Here is a 23,537-nt window from a genome sequence, read left to right as displayed (position 1 = left end):
AATCCTCTACAAGAGGGTTCATCTCGCTCCTTCCACGGTCCCTCCTTCATTCTCTATTGTTGTTCTAGGCACCACTACCACTACTAATTTAAAAATCAGAGCCATATCCTTCTCAACTTATGATTCTCTCAATGACTGTGCTTCTATTATACAATCAGATTAGCTAAACAACAAAACAAAAAAGTTTACAGAGAAAAACCAAAAATAAAAATTGAGGAACAATAAAAAATTAGTTCAGTAGCAATTCCAAGAATACAAATTCTATTCATCAGCATTCAGTAATCTCATAAATAAAAATTCAGCACAATATAGTTTTAATTTTGTTTACATTCAAAAGATGAAATTTGAAAATGCTGGCTTACCAAAAGGAATAGCGGCAAAAGAAAAAAGGTTGACGACGACAATGAAGAACAATCTTGTTAGAGGCAGTAAAGGAGGCTGGACTACAACAAAGACGATTCTACCTCTGATGATCTTGCTGGACGATGATGAAGACGATTATCCATTGACGGGACGAAGAAGGTGACACTTCTGCCTTTGACATAACGATTTTGCCTCTGATGATTATGTTTAGGCGCATGAAGATGGCGTTCTCCTCGGGCTGGGTCAGGAGTGACAACGATGTTCTCCTTGGTTAGGTCAGGTGCGTGAAGACGGTGTTCTCCTCGGAATAGGTCAAACACGTGACGACGACATTCTCTTCGGACTGGTCTTAGGCACGCGATGACAGTTCTACAGTGATCTTAAGAGTGAGAGGGGAGGAGCTTGGAGGTGAAAGTGGAGGTCAGTGGCAGACAATAGTGAGAGAAGAGGTGGATGCACATTTTTCTGCTTAGTAAAAACCAGGCAAAAGAATTAAGAGTTTTTAATTTTTAAATTAAAATTAGCTATTTGATATGTCATATCATCAAAATTCGATAGTCAATTTAGTATTCTTCTCGTACAGAAAATGATTCGACAAGTCTAAAAATACACTTGTCAAATTTTAAAATTCTTCAAAAACTATTTTATCAATAATATTATTCTGATATAATTTTGTTAACACTAAAATCTTTCAAATATTGAATTAATATTTAGTTATTCACCTCAACAATTAAAGAAGTTGTCCACGGATACTTAACCTGCTCCAAGATAGGGGGATAGTTGAATCATGAATGATTTGGACATAGGGGTTAACTCACTTGAATTAATTCCGTCAGTCATAACAATGACAATACGAAAAAGGAAAAAAAGAGAAGAAAAGAAAAATTGAACTAACAGTCTCACTCATCAATCTCACCTTGCCTTCGCTGCTATAGAGTGGAAGACAGAACACAACGCTAAGTTTCCCAAAATATGCGCACTGCGCACCCTCTCTCTCTTTCCCCAATTCCCTTTCAACACAAGATTGCTATACATATTGTTCTAAAAATCGAACCGGACCATCTGGTTCAATCGGATTAATCGAAAAATTGGTTATCAAACCGGTTCGATTGACCATATAAACCTATTTGCAAAAAACGGTTAGAGAAACGGTTGAACCGGTAATTAACCGATGAACCGATTGAACCGACCGGTTTTTTAGAAAGTTTCCAGTTTGGCTACAAATTTCAAAACGCCACCGTTTTACATACAAAAAAACCCCTAAATCAACTACCCATTACCCCAAGTCGCCAATGCCCCAACGCTCCCATTCCTCTCTGAAATTGGAAGAAAAAATCAACTCCTCAATCCCTACCCACCCACTGACCCAGCTCCGCCGGCCACAGCCACCGCAGCCCCACAGCCACGTCAACCACCGCAACCACCTCAACCCCGAATCCCCGTCGCATGTACAGACATCGCGTCTGGAAGCTCGGTGCCGTCGCAGGGGCTTGACGTCGTCTCCTCTGTTCGAGAGCGCTCTCTCCGTGTTCGCCGTGCCTCCGTCACTGTCAAGCACTTCTTCGTGCTTCCCTCGCCGCCTCATCTGTGTTCGTTCTGCCTTCATCCGATAGCTGGAACCTTCCCTCGCCGCTGACATCTCTGTTCATTCTGTTCGTGCTTCAGGTAGGTATTCTCCTTTTCTCCATTTTGTAGGATTTATTTATTTATTTGTGTATTCTAGCCGGAGTTTTGCGCTGTTCATTCTTGTGATTACTGGTTCTGAAATTTCTGATTTGTTCATGATTTTTGGTTCTGAATATATTATCTTCTGTGACTAGGAATCATTTATTTTGGTTAATTACTTAATTTTGTCCATGATTTTTGTTAGCTGAATTTTGAATTTTGTTTGCTGTGACTTGGAATAATTTTGTAGTATTTATTTGTGTATTCTAGCCTGAGTTTTTGCTGTTCATTCTTGTGATTACTGGTTCTGAAATTTCTGATTTGTTCATGATTTTTGGTTCTGAATATCTTATTTTCTGTGACTAGGAAGTAGGAATCATTTAGTTTGGTTAATTACTTAATTTTGTTCATGATTTTTGTTAGTTGGATTTTAAATTTTGTTTGCTGTGACTTAGAATCATTTTATTTGCTGAGTTAATTTTGTTTGCTTGAGTTAATTTTGTTCATGATTCTGTCAAATTTGTTTGCTGAATTAACTTTTTTTTATGGTTGTTTTTGTTGTATATTAAAGATGGAACAATCATAAAGTGATCAACCGCCACAAGACAATGCTGTCAATGCTGTTTAAGAATCCCAAACTGGTTCTTCTCGAAAAAAATCTGATCCAGCTTGGCAATATTTTGCTGTGATAAGGAAAATCTGATGAGTTGTGTCTTTGATTAGTTGAAAACTTGTTTGTTAATGTTTCTTTTAAAAGTAGAACATTATGTGTTTTTCACTGTGTGTTTTGGTTGTTTTTAGTTACGAATTTTGATGTTTGAAGTTGTATGTGAGCTTCTAATATTAAATTATGAATAATTTATGATGTGAAATTGTGAAATTTTGAATTTTATTAAGTTAGAAATTATTAAATTTATATATTTAAAATTATATATAGGTTTTTTAATAATTTTATTTATGTTTAAGTAAACCAGTTGAACCCCTGTTAAACTTTGGTCGAACCAGTAAACCATTGAACTAGTAACTTTACCGGTTTATTGACTAGTCCGGTTCGCAACCTTGGATATACATCATACACCTATGTAATATAAAAAAACATAAATAAAAAATTTAAGATCGAAATCCGACATCCAAAATCACTTCTTACTGCTACTATCCATTTTCTCTCTTTTGCTTTTCTCGCGAATGTTCGGTTCTTACCAAGAAATTTTTTTCCCCTGGAATCAAACAACACCGAAGATCGAACCAGCACTCTCTGATGCGAATCGCTTCATTCTCACATGGCTCTGCTCTTAATTTAGTCTCATGACGATCGTTGGTATATGCCGCCCTATGCGTTCCCCTTGGGATCAACCCATGGATCGCTGCCTCAGATTCTTTCCATGCCTCATTGACCCTGGTGCGTTTGCTGCAATTCCTTTTTCTTTTTTGTTTAAATTAGCTTAGTTTTTGTTTTATCTGAATTTGCGTGCTGAATGGTGAATGCTGTTGCCGAACTGTTCTGACTTTCATTTATGTGTCTTCCTAACAAAAATTATGCAATTTTTTTTATTTATTTGTGCATTTTGGAATTTTGTCACTGAATTTCAGCTCGGAGGTCTGCACTGTGCGTGAAGTTGGTCTTGGTGACTGTCCATTTGGTTTATATTGGCGTTCTCTTCTTAATTGATGGAGATTTGATAGAAAAGACTAAGAAGGAACCGATGTATGTTTTTTTTTCCCACTTTTAAGTCACTGTATTCTATTTTTTGCATCTTTTTTTTTACCATACTGAAGCTTCAACTTAGTGGAACATTAATGGGTTTAGTGGAACATTATTTGTACTTGACGATTTGTTCAATAGACCATCTAATGAAATGAAATAGAGTGAGATACCTTTGAAAGAGAGGATAGCTTTGCTGATGAGTTGCACATAGTGAGAGTTTGTGACTGGCAAAGTGAAGCAAAGTGATAAATGTGCATTTGGGTTAATGAATTTATATGGATATTATATTATTATGGAAGTATTCTATACTTTAGATTTGAAAGGGGGCAAAATTAAGCAAAGGATGCATAGAAATATGAGGCTGAGAATTAGCTATTAAGACATTTTTGGCAGGGACCTACCCATTGTTTGAGGCTATTTAATATCTAGCTAGCAAGCGAGGATGCTTTTCAGTAAATGTAGTGCCTCTATCAATGGTTCTTTGTTTGCTTCCAACAAATGTTCCAATTTGAGAAGGACTACTAGGCCTTATACTTCCCTTTTTTTTTTTTTGGATAGACTACTTGGCATTATACTTTGTCCCAAGATGCATAGCAGTTAAAATTGGTGTTAGAATTTGTAAAGATTGAGTTTTTGGCAAATCATTGAGGCAAATAGTATTTTCCCATTTAATAAGCATTTAGTTGTGACTGTTCTTGATACATCTTTTCTAATGCTAATATGGCCGATGGATAGCAACAGATTCCTTCTGCACTTCCATCAATTAATATGAGAAGTGTGCTGGAAGTCTGAATAATTAGTAGAAGTTAATAATTTTCTAGATTTACGTATTGTTTTGCATGAATGTCTGTTTCTGTGCTTTGATGTACTTTTGAGGTGTCTTTATTTTTTCCAATTTTTTATTTTATGATTATTATTCTTCTTTTTTTGGTTTTTCTGTCAGGTACACTGCTTGTTACTTGCTGCTGTTCTTTGTTACTTTAATACAATACTTTGTTACATCTATTTCTTCTCCGGGGTAAACATCACAACTATTTTCTTCCGTTGGATGGAGCGGATGTGGATTATGATGTGTAAACGTGATATTTATATTTATATTTATATCTTCCTGATCTTCTTTGTTTTTGCATATGCTACATTTGTGTGTACAGCTATGTCCTTGATGCCATGATGACTGTTACTGAGAGAAATGTCCTATACAGAAAGACATCAGAAGCCTCAAAGTAATTTATCATTGTTTTCATCCTCTTCAAAGGTTTATTATGTAGTGACATACGAAGAAAATTGATGTATTTGATCTCACCTAACTATTATTGTCAATTTTGTCATGTTTAAGCAAAGTTTACCGGCTTCAAGCAAAAATGGGAGTTTCGTTGTTGCTGTCGAGGGAACTCAGGCAGGAAAAAATATTTCAGGAAATAATACACCAACTTGGTCAAAGTTAGTGGCAGACTTGTATCCTATGGGAACAACAATCAGGTAGATAGGGCTGGCTAGATAATCTTTAATTTTACGCTCTATTAATTAAGTTTTCAAAATTATTTAGGGTTTTCTCTGTCTTGCAGAACATGGACATGCAGCTACTGCAACGTGGAACAGGTAATGATATATAGTATGTATTACGACATATTAAATGAAGGTACCTTATGTAAATACTTGTGTTATTGCATTGCTGGAATGTATGCTCCAAAAAAACAAAAATGAGTAAACAAATTTTTCATTACAAATGAAAAAAGGTGGACTTAGCTGCACTATATAAAATGGTTTTATTTGATTTATATATCACTTTTTGCGCATGAGGACTTCCTACGTTGCATAGAAACTGTTCACCTCTTGCAGTTGCTTTCTTTTGTTCCAATAATGTAACACTCGATTTGATGTTCAATCATATTTTTTTTCCCTTTCATGACCATTATCCAGCCTCCACGATCAAAGCACTGTCATGATTGTGACAAGTGTGTTCTTCAGTTTGATCATCATTGTGTTTGGCTTGGTAACTGCATTGGGCAGGGCAATCATTGTCGATTTTGGTGAGTCAATTATATGTAATTTCATCATTTGCATGCCGTTATTGAAGCTCTTCTATTGTACACTTAATTTGAGCTAGCTAGTATGGAGATAAGAACTTCCACAATTAACAAATCTTTAGCTTATTGATATTAGTATTTATATCAGTAAGGATATTTAGTTGAAGAATCATTGACCTGGAAATGGAATCACTAAAAATTTTCAGTAAAGTGCCGTTGATTTGTTCTGTTTCATAGTCATGGCATTTGTTACAATAATGAAGCTGCAACATGTACTTGTTAATCATTTTTTAATGCTGATTATGAGAGAGACCAGTAAGAAATGTGTTGGATGAATTTGGAAATCTATAGTGAACTTAAGCATTTCATTGTCACGTTATTTATTTATTTATTTTGAAATATAGGTGCTTTCTTCTCCAGATTGAGTTATATGTACTACTAATTGGATTAAAATAATATTTCCTTAAGCAATCAATTTTACTTGAATGCAAGAGATGTGGTTACTACTGGATTAGTGGATTAGTCTTAAACTTCTTGAAAATTTAACTAATAGGGATATAATTAATGCAAATCGAAAACTTTTGAGACAAACTTGAAACAAAATAAAGTTAGGGGTATGTTTGAAACTTTTGACAAACTTTAAGGACAAAAAGTATACTTTACCCTTTAAGATACTATCTATCTTGAGAATATTAAGGCTGTGCTCTCTATGTTATAAATGATATGTGATCATGATGCAAAGGAGTTACTTCTATTAAGTTGTTTTATGTATATATGTGTTAAAGTATTGTAACTATATTTTCCTTGTTATGAATCCTTCTCCTTAATGTCTAAATACTTTAGGTGGTACCTTTGTGAAGAGACAGCGTTGAGCCTCTGGACTGGCATCTTATATATTTCATACTTGAAGGATCACATTAAAAGTGCTTGGTATGATATCTGATTTATTTAGTAGTAATATTTTTTTATACTGATACAGACTCTCGTTAAAATGAAGATGATAAATAATTGTTGTTGGTTAAATTGTTCAAGAGGGAAAGCAAGAATGTAAGTGACAGCCCAATCTTTGTGACTGTGAGGTGGGCGGGTCACGTATTATCTATGCAGATTCCATCTCACCCCAAAACACACACACAAAAAAGAAAGAAAGTAGCAAAAAACCAAACGGAAGGAAGCACAATGCTCGTGCAATCTACATTTTTTTCCCTTTATATCTGAAATTAGAGCATGATTTTATGATGCTGTCAGGTGGCGGGATGCAATCATGATAGTACTGTTGATCACTTTGTCAATCTCTCTTATCTTTCTACTTCTGCTACTTCTATTTCATAGGTAAATATTTGTCTTTCTAGTTCTGTATTTTGCATTGGTTGCATTTGTTTAGATCTTCATGTATACTTACTGTTTCTAAAGTGCCATGCTCTTTTATGTTGAATAGTTAATTGTTTCTGATGTCTTTTGCATCTGATCTTCACGTGGAGGGATGGGACATCGGCTTCTGTTTGCTTTCAGTGCACCAGTTTAATATGACTGCATGTGGTTCTCACTTCTCATTTTGGTTTAATATCTTTAACTCTACAAAATGAAGACTAAAACTGTGACTCTCTAACTTGTAAATTTTTTATATATTTGAAAGAGCCAAGACTAAATTTTTATATCCGAGAAGCTATTCCTGTAGCTTCTGCTAAAATATTGGGAATAAGTTCTTCTAAGATTGTGATTAATTATTTGATTTTTTTTAATTAAAATAAAAAAGTGATATATTTTCCTTACTTAAAGAAATAGTTTGTAAGGAGTAATAGTGCAGTACATAAGGAAGATAGTAGCGCTGCAATCACTTAGAATAGTCTATGTATGTATGTTACAGCATACATATATATAATTATATATAGACTATGCTAAGTGAATGTCGTGTTACTATCTTCCTTTACATGTATTGCTCTATTACAGTATTACTCTTTACAAAGTTGAAACAAATGCAAGCTCTAGGTTTACTTTTACTTTATGGTTCAATGTCTCCATCATGTTCACTGTTTAGTTGAGCATCCAGGTTAAAGACTATAACAATCACTGATGTTTTGATTTCCCTGCAGTTATCTTATTTTGACAAATCAGACTACTTATGAACTTGTAAGGAGAAGACGGATTCCTTATCTAAGGTTAGATTAGCTATAGTCCCTTGTTTTTCCATTACTTAGTATTTTCAATAGATCGAATCTTGGCGTTTAGTTGTTTTAATAATTGTATGTTGGTGGTTTATGTTTCTTGGGATATCTCTCTTAAGCACACCATTCATCAATTCATTTGCAGGGGAATTCCTGAAAGAGTGCATCCATTTAGTAAAGGAGTATCTAGAAATGTATACAATTTCTGCTGCGGAAGTAGCAGCGTATACAACATGGAGCGGCTCCCGACACCTCAGGAGACAGAGGAAAAGTCAAGACCGTACACGTGTCTGGATGTCGTAACCTGTCGATGTTGCTGATGACTGTTGTAAACAAATTGTATAAGTAGGAGTCTTTGTCCCTGAGAGTTTTATTGTGAACTTGAGGCCATTTGCATTGTGATTATCCATGTCATGCATTCTTTGTTTAATTGTTTTTTGGAAGTGGATGTTTTAAGTTTAATGTATAGTTGCAGTGCTAGAGTGTGTGTCATTTTGCCAGTGTTGAATTTCAGACCTGGGATTCTTGGAACACAAGGCACCATGCGGAATTGTTGGTTGTGGTAGTGTTGATTGTCGTCGAAGCAATTAAAGTTTTAAGGTAGATGAATGAACAGAGTGTTGCTCACATGCTTTTTTTTACTTTTGGTTTCCACATCTTATTAGAAGTCAAATTTTTGAATGTCCAATTAATTTGACCGTAAAATGTGGCTTTGGTCAACGGCACAGATGTAGTTAAAATACTTCTAAAGCAGCTTCGTGTTTAAAGAAGGTAAGAACAAGGAGGAAATCGATTTGAGTATTTAACATTAAATTGACAAAGCAAACGCCGTTAGTTCCACTTTTCTGTCGCAATCTATCGCATTAAATAACGGGGGATGAGGATGGCATCTTTTTCTCCAACTGGCCAGCAAGACGTTAATCAACCCCCAAAATCAAAATTAGTTATTAAAATAAGGGTTTAGCTAATATGTATTTTTAAGACACGATAAAATTATAAATTAAAAAAAGCATTTATAAAAAATTAATGTAAAATTTAGATTCTCAATGTATTTGTTGTGTATTTATTAAAGTAAAGTATTTAAAATTGAGTAAAGGACAAATAGGTCCTTGATTTTTTTTGTGGACATTTTCGTCCTCAAGAAACGGAAAATACATTCATGTCCCTAATCCTTATAAAACGTGGACATATTAACCCTTCCGTTGAATTCAGGTCATTGGACCGGTCGGAAAACTCTGACCTGGCAAACGTGGAGCTAACCTGTCCGTTACGGAGTCCACATGGCAGTGAGCTTTTGGAAACTGGACGACTAAAACCCTAAAGTGGTCCCTGAGATTGGGCGAGTTACCCATACTTGTCCTTTACTTTCAAAATTTCCTAACAACATCCCTCACATTCAGCTCCAGGACCCATAGTTGCCCTGCAACCCTTTCCGGCGCCAAATCAGCAAACGGAGGGATGATCTGGCACCTCCAATGCCACGCTGGAGCCAGCAACAGCTAGCTGATGTGGCAAATATGAATTTTGTACCCAATGTGGTCTCTGGTCCCATTAAAACCCTAAAAGCTAAGAATCGTTATAATAACTAGTATCTCTTCTTCTCTCCTTCGTCCCATAATTCTGGTCCACCATTGAAGCTCTGAAGCAATGTTTGGAGGTGAAGGGCAAGCCAGTGGGAGCTCGATACGGTCAACAAGTAATGGATACAGGGCGAAGACCCAAAATCGTAGCAAGGTTACGCGTGTACCAGAATGGTGTGGTTGTGGTTGCCGACCTGTGCTCCGGTGGTCTGGGACATATTCCAACCCAAATAAGCCCTTTTTTGGATGCCCAAATTATAATGTTAGCTGTAATTGTTGGTTTTTCCTGATTTTTCATTCCTTCCCCAACTTCTAATTTGGTTATTGAAACATTCGTTGATTGCAGACAATTGGTAAAAGATGGTGTGATTTATTTGTTTGGGCAGATGTTGGGCAAGAGGCTGTGCCGGCAAAATCAGAAAGTCTTAACTATAATGATGAGTAGAAGATGACAGAAGGTTGGAGGCTGGAAAAATTAGAATCGGATGTTAGGAGTCAAAAGTTTATGATCAAATTATTGTTTGTAGTTGTTTCTGTAATGCTGTTGTTCTTACTAGTGATATTTTGCAAACTTTGATCTCAATGTTGAGTAATGATGCGATTGAGTTCATATGTGTAATATTTGCATGAATGAAAAAAAGTTGCTCAACATGTAACTGTGTTAGCCAAACTGTGTAATATGTGTAATTCTATTTTTGCAACAAAAGTTTATGCTTCTAAGGTACCAAACATGACATCCTAAACAGCTTTTCAAGCCCCAAAACATTTTTAAAACCTCAAAGACACATTATTCTACTAAAAACACTAAACTATCATCAAAATGCACTAACCAAGCTAAGCAAGAAAATCAATTATTCAAGAAATAAAAGGTAAAAGAAGGAAATATTTAGAAAGATATTACCATGGTGGGGTGTCTCCTACCTAGCACTTTGGTTTAAAGTCCTTAAGTTAGACATTTTTGAGTGAAGCTTGTGTTATGGTGGCTTGTGCTTCCACTCCTCTTTGAATTGCCATCCAAGTTTCCTCTTGATTTGACCTCCGAGGTCCCAAATGAAGTGTTTCAAACTCTTTAGCAATCCCAAGTAAGTAACTAGGATCCATTGTTGTTGACTCTTTAAACCAATGCCTGGATCTCATACTCTAGTCTCTTGTTCATCCTCTTGTTGATTTTTATTTTCGCACTTGGATGAACATCCTCTTGAATCACCATTGGAACACTTGCACACCCCTCAAAATCCACTTGATTGAATATTGCACCACACTTGAACTTGAAATGTTGAATTGGCTTCTTTGATGAGCTTTTGATTTTCTTGCCAATTGACATTTTTCTCTACACCATCTACTATTCCAAGAAGGGTTTGAAGTTGAAGATCCGTTTCTAGAATAGCATATTGATGTGGGCCTAAGAAGCTTGTTGGTGTGATTACAACCCACTCAATTTGCTCTTTTACATGCATCTTCGCTTCTTGGTAATCCAGTTCTTTCTCAACCTCCTTTAAATCTTCCTTATCATCACTCAAGTCAAATATTGGAGGTTGTGTAAGGTCCACATCAACATCTTCTTCAAATTTAATGGAGGGAGATTCATGAAGGTCATTGAAGGGATTGACCAAGTTGGACAAAAAAATCTTGAATAATGGAATCCACTTGATCACTCTCCAACAATTCTTCAATTACCTCCTCTTGTGCTTCACTTTGTAAATTCTCATCTTCTACTTGATTTTGCAATTCTTTCTCCATTCCACACTTTTCACTTTAGCTTGGTTCCTCACGTTCATCTATTAGAATCTCTTGGTTGTGGGATGAATGCAATAAAGCTAACTGGTCAAGAGTTTCTGTTAAGGTAGACATAACTTGCTCTTGTTTCTTCTGGAACTCCTTTTGTTCTTGCATGAGCACTTGAAGTGCTTCTTGTGTGGATTGATCCATACATGAAGATGAAACTTGAGGTGAGTTGACAATTAAGCTCATGAGGGTAAGAATTTTGATTTTGTATGAAATGAGGTGATGGTGTATAAAATTGGCAACTAGAAAAATAAGTGTTTGGGGTTCTTGGGGGTGAATTGTGGTAATGGTTATAAACAAAACCTACTAACAAAAGCAAACAAACAAACAACCAAAAAGTCTATTTACACTATTAACATATTCACAACAACCTAGAATATAGCACCATTTGCATTTTCCCCGGCAACGGCGCCAAAAACTTGACGAATGGCATTTGTGCCAGTTTAGAATTTCTCCAAACAAGAATCACTTTGTCGGTAGCATAGTCCAAACCGGCAATTAAATTCCATCAATCAAAGTTCAATTCAAATAAAAATCAATCGAGAGTCATTCAACCTCGAGTCGTCTCTCTCGGAATTGTAATTTGGGGATCTCACATTCTAGGTCGCGAGGAAAAAGGGGGGTTTGAATCAAGAAACGAAAGATTAAAGAACTAAAGAACGCTAAAAAAGAAAATTAACGCTATCAAAAAGGGAAATAAAGTCAAAACTAGTGAAAATGCTATAAATGCATAAAAGAGCCTTGACTTGGGAATGAGAACTAAGGAATCCTATCATTGTCATAACAACAACTATGGCAACTATAAGGAGTCAATCTCGCTTCATCAACCCTTTGCATCGAGAAGTAAGTCAAGTAAGCATAATTGACCTTGATCCATAAGTCCTAGCTAACTTACCAATTAACCCAGAAAAAAGCTAGCGTCAATGGAAATAAGAGTCAACTAACTACCTAAGAGTTGTCACTAAATGTCAGATATTATGACTCTAGTATCCTAGGAACTTATTTCCTAACCAATGTGTGAAAATCTACTCAAAATTACCAAGTGGAATTTTCACAAACACTTGGTGGGCACTAAAGAAAAACATGGTAAATTGCAAAGGAAAATGTAAACTAACAGATGATCTTCACAAAATTGTATTTCTTTTTTTTATTTCAAATAGTATTTTCTATAGGATTCTTAAATATTTATGTAATGTAGTAAGAGAGAAATTTGATATTCATCAAGTGGATTGAACCCCCTCTCTCGACGGGCCCGGAGTAGTGCCTCTCTCCCACAACAGTAGGAATGGGGTTACTATTTTACCCAATTCATCCATAAAGGCAAGGGTTCTCCTATTCCAAAGAAAATCAAAGGCTTTCAATCCATTACATAAAAGCAATGGGAAAAATGGAAGGAGTCGAAACCAGAAACCACATTTATTGTTCTTAGAAACAAATAGGAATAACCACGTCTACAAAATGCCAAAAATGAAAGTTGGGTTTCTATTGAGCTGCTACATAAGATCATCTTTTAGGGCTGAGGAGGCTACCTAGCAATCCTCTCCTACCCATTCGAAGATATTAAAGAAGTTTTTCGCATCTAAGGTCCAACCGCCTGTCACTACAAAAAAGGGGTAAAATGGCATTGATATTAAGACAGTTTTAAAGAACTGCCATAATATTGAGACATTATGAAAATTTTTGTTGCTGCCGTAATTGGCTTTGTATATTTTGGCGGTTCTGGTGATTATGGCGGTTTTGAACTGCCATTTTCACACGTATATAAAATAAAAAATTGCAATCCCTAGCTCATTCAACGTTGTTCTTCCTTCTAGGGTTCTCCTCTCTAAACATACGACGCTCTCATCTCCCTTCTAGCTATCTCTCCTTTGTCTCCTTCGTGTAAAGAAGCTCTCCGACAATGCCGTTCTTCCTTCTAGGGTTCTCCTCTCTCCGCCAGTTACGATTTCTCCAGGTACCTCTCCCTCTCAAATTAAACTGAAACAGTTATTCTATTAGAGAAGCCAAAACCGAAACTGAAATGCTGTTTTATTTTATTTTTTTTGTTAGTGTTGTGGAGACGAAGATTTCGGTGAGAGGCAAAGCTCTGGTGGCTACAAACCTCAGCATTTCGATTCCAGAAGGCACCGATTTCTTTGTTTTTGTTTGGTTTAGAATTTTAAAATTGTTTTTGGTGCTGATTTTTGGGGATTTTTGTTTCTTTGTAGCTTTGTTAGGGATTTTTGGGTCTTCCGTTGAAGCATTGGATTGACATTGGTGCGGGGGGTGGTTAACGACGATCTCATGTCTTCTTTCATAACTTTACCCCCCCCTCTCTCTCTCTCTCTCTCTCTCTCTCTCTCTCTCTCTCTCTCTCTCTCTCTCTCTCTCTCTCTCTCTCTCTCTCTCTCTCTCTCTCTCTCTCTCTCTCTCTGAACTCAGATCTTCTATTGCTTACTTCTATTAAGGTGTTTCTCTGATCTCTGATCTCAGAAAAAATCTGTCATAGCTTAGTTTCACAAAGCTTACATCCTTATTTGCGATTACTTATTAAGGTTCGGATTTTTCGTGTTTAAATTTCTATGTGTTGTTATCTTCTTAAAATTATTCTAGATTGTTTATATTTGCGCTCTGTTTATCTGAGATGGCTAAATTTCCTTCTCTTTTTTTCCCTTGCAACTCTATAAATGACTTAGTCGGCTGTTAGAAATTAATTAAAGTGGTTACAGTTAGCTAGTTAATTTGTTAGGTGCTTGGTTGGTGATGTAAGGAGTTAAGAGTGTGTTGTTGCTCAATTGTTTATCAAATCTAAAGTCATTCATGCATTCCTCTTGGTAGGAGAATTTGGTTATGAATAGGAGGAGTGAATCTTTACTGCAGGTTTTTTATATATATTATTTTAATGTTGCTTCTTGGATTTGCATCGTGATAAAATCATGGTTCTCGTCTCTAATATATGTTAAGAATAAGAGTATGTGAATTACAGAGGAGAATAAAAAATGTATGTGAATTCTGCAAATGATTTCGTCACATGTATCATGATTAATTCTTGAACCACCTAAGAATTTTCTATCTGCCAATATCAAAACCTCCTCCTCCTTTTTTAACCATGCTATATATGCTTTATTGAATAAACTTCTAAAATTGTGCTGAGACATTTTAACATACGGATCTAATTTGAAGGCTATAGCTAATATATGATAATCCATACCACCTTTATATACTCTCGTTCTATTCTCTCATATGTTCATCCTTCACATTCTCCATCTTTCTCTCTCTCTTTCTCTCTCAATTCCTCGTGTTCAGGTATGTGTTCTTCGATCTTAATCTCCTTTTGTCTTTACTTTCATGTTTGCTACTTTTTCTTGAGTCATTCAAGGGGTGATTTGGTTCAAAGTTTTTATTTTTCTTACTTTTTGGTATGTGCTTATCAGTTTTGTTTTGCATGGGCGTTTCATATTTCATTTCTAGGGTTGATTGATGTAATAGTAATGTGGGTGAGAAGTGTGTGCCATTGTGAAAATGTGTACTTATCTGGTCTAACTCTTACCGCATGTTACTACAATTTTTGTGCTAGTTTTCTTAGTAGATAATGTCATCATGTGTTTCCTAGTGTCAACTAGTGTAGGATTTTCTTGCATTAGATCCTTTGGTAAGGGTCACTCTCCTCATCCTTCTCTTGAAGGTTTTGAGGATGAGAAAGAATGCATTACCATTGGCTCTGATGAAGATGAAGCTAAGTAGTTCAATTCCTCCTATTTAAATATATATATACACCATCTAATAACTAACAATATATATTCCCATAATTAAGTTATATATATATATATATATATATATATATATATATATATATATATATATATATATATATATATTTTAAAGCATTACAACTGCAACCATAATTTAAAACCATGATTTCTGCACTAGCTTGTGCTCAGTAACAAAAAATTCTCAACAATATTGATGCTTGTGGGGCATGAAAATAACTCACAGTGATAAAGCATATGAATTTTTTTCAGAGATCAAAATTAATTAGCATGTATGTGTGTTTATATTGAATGAAGGAAATTTTAATGCTTCATTACTGAATTACTATGTAATCCTCGATTATTATTAAGGATTTAATTAAAGTGTTTGAAATCTTTCTCATATTTTGATTTTTTTTAATTTACTGTGTATGATGAGTGTTTAAAATCTTTCTCATATTTAATTTGCTCTTATATGTGAATTTTTTTAGATGAATTCAAATTCATAATTATCCACTTATTATTAATATATGCTTTTTTCTTGTATATTTTGTGCTCATAATAATTATATTTTTGTTGTAGGGATTGGATTAGGAGAGTGAGATTCTATCACCAAAAGAGTTAGAAAGTAGGTCTTCTGGAGCAAGCAACAAGGAAGCATGACCTTGCTTGATATGTTAAGACGTATATTAAGGATTATATGCTAAGACGTATTATTGAAAAATGTTACTTTAATACTTTGTCTTTGGATTATGACATTTCAATTATGACTTAGATTATGACTTTTGGATCATGTATGAATTAAAAATCATCTTATGATGTTTGATTTATGGGTATGCCTTTTGGTTATTATGAGATTTTTAAGTGAGTTTCGAAAATATCACTTTAAATTGGTGGTTTCAATCTTATTTTAAAAAGCATAAAATTGTCATCATAATTAGGTACAAACGACGGTTAGAAACTCCCATTTTAAATGAAAACGATGTCATTATACGCTGGTAAAAATGGCGGTTAAAAACTGTCATTTTAAACGAAAATGATGCCATTATAACCTGGTAAAAATGGCGGTTTGAAAATGCCATTTTAAATACAAAAGATGCCATTATAACCTAGTAAAAATGACGATTTTTAACAGCCATTTTAAACAGAAATGATGCCACAACATCTTGGTAAAAACGGCGGTTATAGCCGCCATTTTAAACAATTCAAAAACCGCCATTTTATGTGAAAATAATGGCGGTTACAAACCGCCATTTTAACCCTAAAAAAGCAACCGTATTATCCATTGGTTGTTACGGCGATTTTCTGAAAATCGCCATAATAACCAGAATGGCGCCCAGAATAACGACGTTTTTTGGAGGCACCATTTTTGGTAATAATGACAAAAAATAACCGCCGTTTTAACCCCTTTTTTTGTAGTGTGTGGAACTTGAACAGGCCCTACACGACTCAGAGAAAAGCATCTTCACCGACATTGTAGCAGAATGGCATTCAAGAATGAAGGTATTCTATTCACCTTAAGAGGCTAAGGGGTCGGGTCCATTGTGCTTGTCATTTGCTCTTCCGACAATAGCTCAAGGACTTTCCTTATATGCCTACCCAGTGACGGATCCAGAAAATTTTGTCCATGGGGACAAAATATATATAATATAATAATAATTTTTATAATTGTATTATAATATTATAAAATATGATTATTTCTCAAATTATTTAACTAATAAATTAAAATAATAAAATAATAATTTAAAATAGTAACAAATAATTTAAAATTCTATTCTTCTGGAGTTCATCTTTTTCTTAAAAAGATTGAATAATCTTTTCATTGTCAATACAATCAAATATCTTTCTTTCTATATATGTGACTAAACACTCATTTAAAAATTCATTTTCCATAAGGACCTTTTCACAAATATGCACACCTATATTTGTCTCTGTCATTTGGATGATAACTTAAAATCTTTGATCATTGTCCCGAATCTGCTATAAGACTCTCTACTTTGAATTCTAAAATCTCCTTTTGTTAGAAGAGGTCAACGAATTGTTTTGGGATACAACCTCCAACAACGAAGTTCTTTTAAAATATTTCTCCATTACTAATAGAATAAAATTATAAACCTAAGTTGATTGACTAATATAAATAATTTACAATTTTACACAAATTAAAAAATACAGTATAAAATTATATATGCAAAATTGATAATCATGCATCATTCAAATTGATTTCTAAATTCCAACAGCAACAACTAATGAACTAAACTGCAACAAAATTCCAACAACAACAACAATTTGATTTCTAAATTCCAACAGCAACAACTAATGAACTAAATTCCAACAGCAACAAAATTGATTTCTAAATTCCAACAGTAACAATTACATAGATAGAATCACATAACTAAACTACAGAACCCAAGAGGCAATTAACAAAAAGCAATTAACAATCATCATTCATAAATCACGAATGTATGTACCAAGAGGCAAGAGTGAAGAGTCCAGACTGAACTGCAGAACCCTGAACTCCACTAGGCAGAACCCAACAGCGATGCGGCACCCAAGACTAGGAGGAGGAGGAGGAGGAGGAGGAGGAGGAGGAGGAGGAGGAGGAGGAGGAGGAGGAGGAGGAAGAAGAAGAAGAAGAAGAAGAAGAAGAAGAAGAAGAAGAAGACAAAACCAGACGCCGAGGGAACGCAGCGGCAGAACCAGACGCGGGCACGCGGCGATGCAAGGAGAAATCAGTAGAGACGGAGCCAACGCGGGTGAAAGGCTGAACGAGACAGCGACAGAGAAACTGGCGGAGTGGGAGAGTGGCAGCAGAAGGCAGTAACTCTGGAGGGCTGGACTGCTGTAGTCTAGAAGTGGAGGTTGGAGGTTGGAGGCTGGAGCAGAGAAACAAAATTAAAAAAAAGGAGAAAGAGAAAGGTTAGAGATTTGGAGGGTGGGGTCAAAATTAATTGGATAGTGGGGGCAAATTAAATATTTCACTAAGAATTACTCACTAATTTTTCAATCTCACTGGGGGTAGTTGCCCCCACTACCTGCTGAGTACATCCGTCTCTGTGCCTACCTCTATTAGTAGTAGGTGGGATTCCCTTCCACTTTCGATGTAGCTCATAGCCTATTCTCTAGTTCTAGAAATCTTACTAATGCCTTAAATAAAATTAGCTACTTATGAAATTGGATAAATTACTTAGTGATGAAATTCCACAGAATGAGCAGTTGTAGGCCTTTAAGGCCAAATATAAGGAAATCACTAGATTGAGCTATTATTTATCTTAAGTGGGGGAGTCCTCCATCTCTATAGCTTAGGCAGGAAGGATAATTGAGTGAAACTATCCAGAGAATTGTAGTTCAAATTCATATGGGGAGCGGGGGAGATTTAGATAAGAGGGAGGAGGACTTTGAACGCCCGTCCCATGAAGCGCCAGGGAACCATGCGTTCCTCCTGGGCTGGGTTCAAGGACAGCAATCAGCAGCTTCCCCTGTAGTCATCAGCTCATTCTTGAAAAATTCGATCGGGTGTTCATAATCTGAAGTAAAGGATTCGAACCTTTGCATGCAGGTACCAAAAATTGATGCCTTACCACTTGGCTATACTCCATACAGCCTTTTTTTGGACGGTAGAATGAACAGGAAGAGAGGGAAGGGAGAAGTAGGGCTCGAAGAACTAGCCGTGCAAGAACGTAGGAATATAGCAAGTACTCACGGACCGACTACAACAGGCTCACAACTTTAATCTAATAGAAATAGACGGTAAGCTCTCTGCTCTATTTGCTTGCAATGCATTTACCTATCAACGTTGGTGAATGCTTCTATAGCCTTAGACTCATTACGCTGTTCATCCACTTACTTAAAGACTCGTTATGCTGTCCACCGAAAGTCGGTAACCTTCGTCAGCATTTGGTACTCTCTCGACAATTTCAATAGTTCATTTTAAGTCTTTGGTATAATGAACTACAAGCCCTTTAGAGAGAAATAAACAAAGCTTGGTTGTAGGAACCGACGGTGACGAAGATTACCAATAACAGTTCAATAATAACAACAACAATATTCACACAGTTCAATGATAACAACATAGTGCAATTAAAAAAAGATCTGAAGAGTAAAGACAGAAAAGAAAAGATAGAAAGTAGAAGAGTGAACATAATAAAAGAAAGTGGAAGACGAAGAAGAAGACACAAAGTAGAGAGAGAGAGAGAGAGAGAGAGAGAGAAGATGCCAGCATCGACAGAAGAAGAAAAAGAACAAGAAGAAGGCGGCGGCAATGAGCAAGGTCATATATAATCATTATCATCGCCGCAGAACTCAAGGTTGAATTTGACTCTGAGCTCAACGTCAATTCTTACGTCGAAGCCAATATGTCCGTTGAGTTTGACTAGGTCCACGCCGAAACTCACTAGCTCGCCTCTACGAGTGAGGGAGGAGAAAAATTGATTTAAAAAATTAGAGTTTATATAATTTTAAATTAATTAAAAATGTCAAATAATATTTTATTGTGCTATGTCATCTAATTTTTTTTTTGTTTTTCACGGTATCTCCCAGTCTGGCAGGTCAAGGACTAATCCGTCGCAGTACTGAATTCCATTTAAAGGTTTACCGTTAGCCAATGAGTTGATGCATGCACAAGGCGAGATTCGAACCGCCATGTCATCTAATTAATTAGTCAGCTAAGCGTTTTTTGTTAACAAAAATAGGAGCAGTTAAAATTTGATCATTTTTGTTAAATTTTAAGTTTATTTAAGAGTTTTTTTTGTCGATAACATCTCTTAATATCCTTCTTATCAGCACTTGAAATTTTCGGATGCCAAATTGTTAATCATCTCTATTCTATGCTTTGTTTAATATTTTTTGTTGGAACTTGTGATGTTTTTATTTTATGCTTTGAACTTTTTAGCTGTTGGGAAATTAAAATCGTATTGGGGCTAAGGAATAATTATCATTGCGGATTGTAGCATCCTAGGAAGATGAAAGAGGAGCTATATATATAATATATATATATATATATATATATATATATATATATATATATATATATATATATATATATAATATTGAGGTCTAATTATTAAATATAAGTTTAATTTTAACTTTTTGAGAGGCAAAACAAGGGCTATATACAAAAACGTATATATAGATGGAGTAGTCTCAATTCAATTCATTTAATTTCCATGTTACGTTAAAAAAAATTCAGTAGTCTTAATTTTTCAAAAAATTAAAATGTTTGAGCATAGAATATTTTCCAGAACACCAAACAGAAGGGTTAGCATTTAGATTTGCTTTTAAGTTTTAATGATTGCAAAAACATAATTTTTTTTCTTGCTCACAATGTTTTCTAATCCAATTGACTAACAATTAATGTATCGCAAATTTAAATTTTTTAAAAGTTTATTATTAGCTGATTAATTAATGCATGTATAAAATATAATTTAAACTCTAATACTTATTTAACAGACGAATAAACTAATTACTAAATCAACTCATCAACTCAGGCCAGTTTTGCAAAAACAGTATGAAACTATCGATCCAATATACATAAACATACAAACATAAATATAGCCTTCACCGAAATAATAACGAAGATAGCGTAAAATTAATTATGCTAATAATTCTACTTGATTAATACAACTATTATTGCTAAAGTTTAAGCTTCACATGTATGTGATCATTCTTTAATCTCTTTTTCACAGAACCAATTAGCTCGTACTAGAAATTAAAATTTTCTTCGAAAGAAAGCAAAGAGAAAGTCATGAACTCATGAACTTGTCAGTTTAAGTTTGAATAACTCACTGAATATGCCTTTCAAGATCAAATTATAAATAAAAATATTTTTAATTTGTTGATACTAAAAATAATTTCAAAATATTTTAAATATAAAAATAAAAAAATAATTCATATGATAAACAACTTTTTTATTTAATAAATCCCTTGTACATTTGAGATTTGACTCAGTTTTATGAGAATGTTTGGATATCTATTAGAAAAGTATATGTAAAAATAGACAAAAATTATTTTTATAATTTTAAAAAAAATATTTTTAGTTATTGACAAAAATAATTACAAAAATATATTCAATTGGTATAAAATTACTAAATTTTAAGGATAAAAATTTTTCATTATTCTAAACATATTTAAAAAAATCATAAAAGGAAGATCTTTAAAATTATTTTTGAGAATATATATTTAATGGTTGAGAATTTTTGTCATATTTTAAAATATTTTAATTATATTTTTGTTGGTAATAAATTTAAAATGTATTTTTATCTGTTATTTAATAATTCAAGGATATTTTTTATAGTTTATATTTAAATATTTTTTTCCAGACAAATATTTTTAAATTAATTGAAGTACATGCATAAAATGTAAAATAATAATTTTTAATTGAGCTCATCTGAGTTGCATTAATATTTTTTCATAAAATAATAAAACTAGACACCAAATAAAAATATAAAACAAAATGAACAAGAACTGAATGTGAATGACATCCTGAGATTTGACATTCCAACAGCACAAACTAACTGGTTCCTTCTTGTGCCGCTCAATCTTTTTATTTCCCATTAATTTATTTTTGAGGTTGAAAAATGAAACATAGTATATGTGAGTAGATATGATATCCTGAATAGAGAAGAAGGAGGCTGATTTTTTTTATATGGAAGAAATATTAGTGTTTTTTTGGGAAATGAGATTATTTGGTATAATTATAAATGGGTGGATTTTGTAGGTAAAAAGTCAATACGTGGAGGGCGTGGTGCAATATATGAGGGGCATGTTGGATACGTGTCAGCATTCTGGCTAACACGTGGGAGCGTATTGGCCAACACGTGGAGGCGTGAGGCAACACGTGGGGAGCGTGTTGAATGAGTTCTACAATACTGTAATACACTTTAAATATCAATATTCAACCAAAACACCATTTCCATTTCCATATTAAAAATAATTTCTGGAAGAAGGAGAAAAATTATATTATTAAATATAGGTAAGAAAAAGACCTATGAAGCTATGTTAGGCCCGCTATGAAAAGCAACTAGACTGTGTTACCTTTGGCTACACCTTCTTAGCTTTTTATGATCGATTTCATTACCCTTCCCATCCCCTATTATTTACTTCATATTTCATATTTGAGTGTGGTCCTTTTTCTTTTGGATCTTTCTCTTTTCTCTTATGTTCCTCAATATATAATTAATTCCATTATGATCTTCTTTCCCTTATCATTTATTCTCATTAAATTTCATTTGTAGAGAGAAAGCTAAGCATGGTAAGGTTAAATTGAATATTTGTTAGTTTATAATGAACAAGCATTCAGAATAGGGGACCTGCTATCTATATGGATTATTTTCATATTGTATGTGTACAATTTTATAGTAGTAACATGGCAATTAAATAACAGAAATATAGATTGGAGGGAACCCTATAGTCTATATGTATTATGTTTTCTCATTTAATTTCAACTTCTCTTTTTGTATTTAGCACTTATTGCAATGAAGACGTTAAAACATATCGTTTTAAAAAGAGAAAATTATATACTCTTGAGCAATTTGTATTAAACCGGAAAAAGGGGTGTATTTAAAGAAGGGGGTGAGTAAGGCTCTCTAGTCTTAGTACAAGGCTGAAGCTTTTAAGTTGGAGGCAATTCATGACAATTATTATGCCAACTATGACTTGTGGTAATGTGCACGAAACCGAGTGAATATTGAAAATTCAACGTTATAACGTCTTTCCTCTTAAATGAAATATAATTATGGAAAGCATTCATTTCATAATGTTAAACCCTTTTAGAGCACTCAAAATTTGAAGAGATTAATTTATGTGAAAAAGTTGAAGAAATGGTAGTAGATCTTATATTCTTATTATGATGTACATTTTGGTTTTAGATACTACACTACTTGTATAATTCTAACTTCGTTTTTAACTAAACATGTGAACTTTTAATGAGTAAATCCGCTCTCATGTGAAGGGATATATTTTTTTTATATATAAATCAATATGTATAATCTAAAAAATATTTATGTTTTTATATCATTTTATATATCTTTTTTAGAGTATAAATAAGATAAATATCCCGTTTATTATGTATTCGACTTTTTCATGAAAAGAAAAATAAAAACACATGAAATTGAAAACTCAAAACTTACCCACTTAAATATACATGAGCCTATTTATGTATGGTAAATTCCGTGGTGCCTATAATTTTGGTGTCGAAATTGTCGAACTTACTTTTTATGGTAAGTTTTAAATATTAAAAAATTATTTATTTTTATATTTTTTAATTTAAATATTTATTTTTGTCTCTTTTTAATAAATTAGACAAATGTATATAGACACCATAACATGCACTTTTATATATAATGATGAGATAGAGTTCACACTATGACTACTTTTATATCTATATATTCTAATACCCCTTTCAGGTTGGAACATGAATGTCGATCATGTCCAGCTTAAAGTTGAGATAGAGGAAGGTCTTTGTTGATAAAAATTTAGTGTACAAATCTGCTATATTATTTTCTGTTTTAATCGGCAGTATGTGA

The 23,537-nt window shown here is 34.0% G+C and overlaps 1 protein-coding gene and 1 long non-coding RNA gene across 10 annotated transcripts; both read left to right on the top strand.

The window, feature by feature from the left end:
* The first annotated feature begins 1,331 nt into the window (after positions 1–1,331).
* LOC112712704 (protein S-acyltransferase 10) lies at positions 1,332–8,552 on the top strand. 8 transcript variants are annotated; one of them, XM_072203739.1, is made up of 13 exons: positions 1,647–2,028; positions 2,600–2,669; positions 3,268–3,427; positions 3,619–3,733; positions 4,677–4,751; positions 4,885–4,956; positions 5,075–5,212; positions 5,299–5,332; positions 5,654–5,763; positions 6,604–6,690; positions 7,009–7,092; positions 7,854–7,919; positions 8,071–8,552. In XM_072203739.1, the coding sequence occupies exons 3-13, from the start codon at positions 3,334–3,336 to the stop codon at positions 8,243–8,245; spliced, it is 1,050 nt and encodes a 349-aa protein (XP_072059840.1). In that variant the 5' UTR covers positions 1,647–2,028; positions 2,600–2,669; positions 3,268–3,333; the 3' UTR covers positions 8,246–8,552. The 8 variants fall into 8 exon arrangements, with proteins under 8 accessions (XP_072059839.1, XP_025621421.1, XP_072059842.1 ...); XM_072203740.1 differs by having other exon boundaries at positions 1,902–2,032; XM_072203738.1 differs by having other exon boundaries at positions 1,332–2,032; positions 2,600–3,427.
* Positions 8,553–12,582: 4,030 nt separating this feature from the next.
* LOC140175398 (uncharacterized) lies at positions 12,583–15,867 on the top strand. 2 transcript variants are annotated; one of them, XR_011866153.1, is made up of 3 exons: positions 12,583–12,903; positions 13,105–13,244; positions 13,340–15,867. It is a non-coding gene; the product is annotated as an uncharacterized lncRNA (long non-coding RNA). The 2 variants fall into 2 exon arrangements; XR_011866152.1 differs by lacking the exon at positions 12,583–12,903 and having other exon boundaries at positions 12,915–13,244.
* Positions 15,868–23,537: the final 7,670 nt, after the last annotated feature.

Source organism: Arachis hypogaea, chromosome 9, assembly GCF_003086295.3.
Source record: "Arachis hypogaea cultivar Tifrunner chromosome 9, arahy.Tifrunner.gnm2.J5K5, whole genome shotgun sequence".
Taxonomy (NCBI): Eukaryota; Viridiplantae; Streptophyta; class Magnoliopsida; order Fabales; family Fabaceae; genus Arachis; species Arachis hypogaea.
This window is presented reverse-complemented; position numbering and strand designations above follow the sequence as displayed.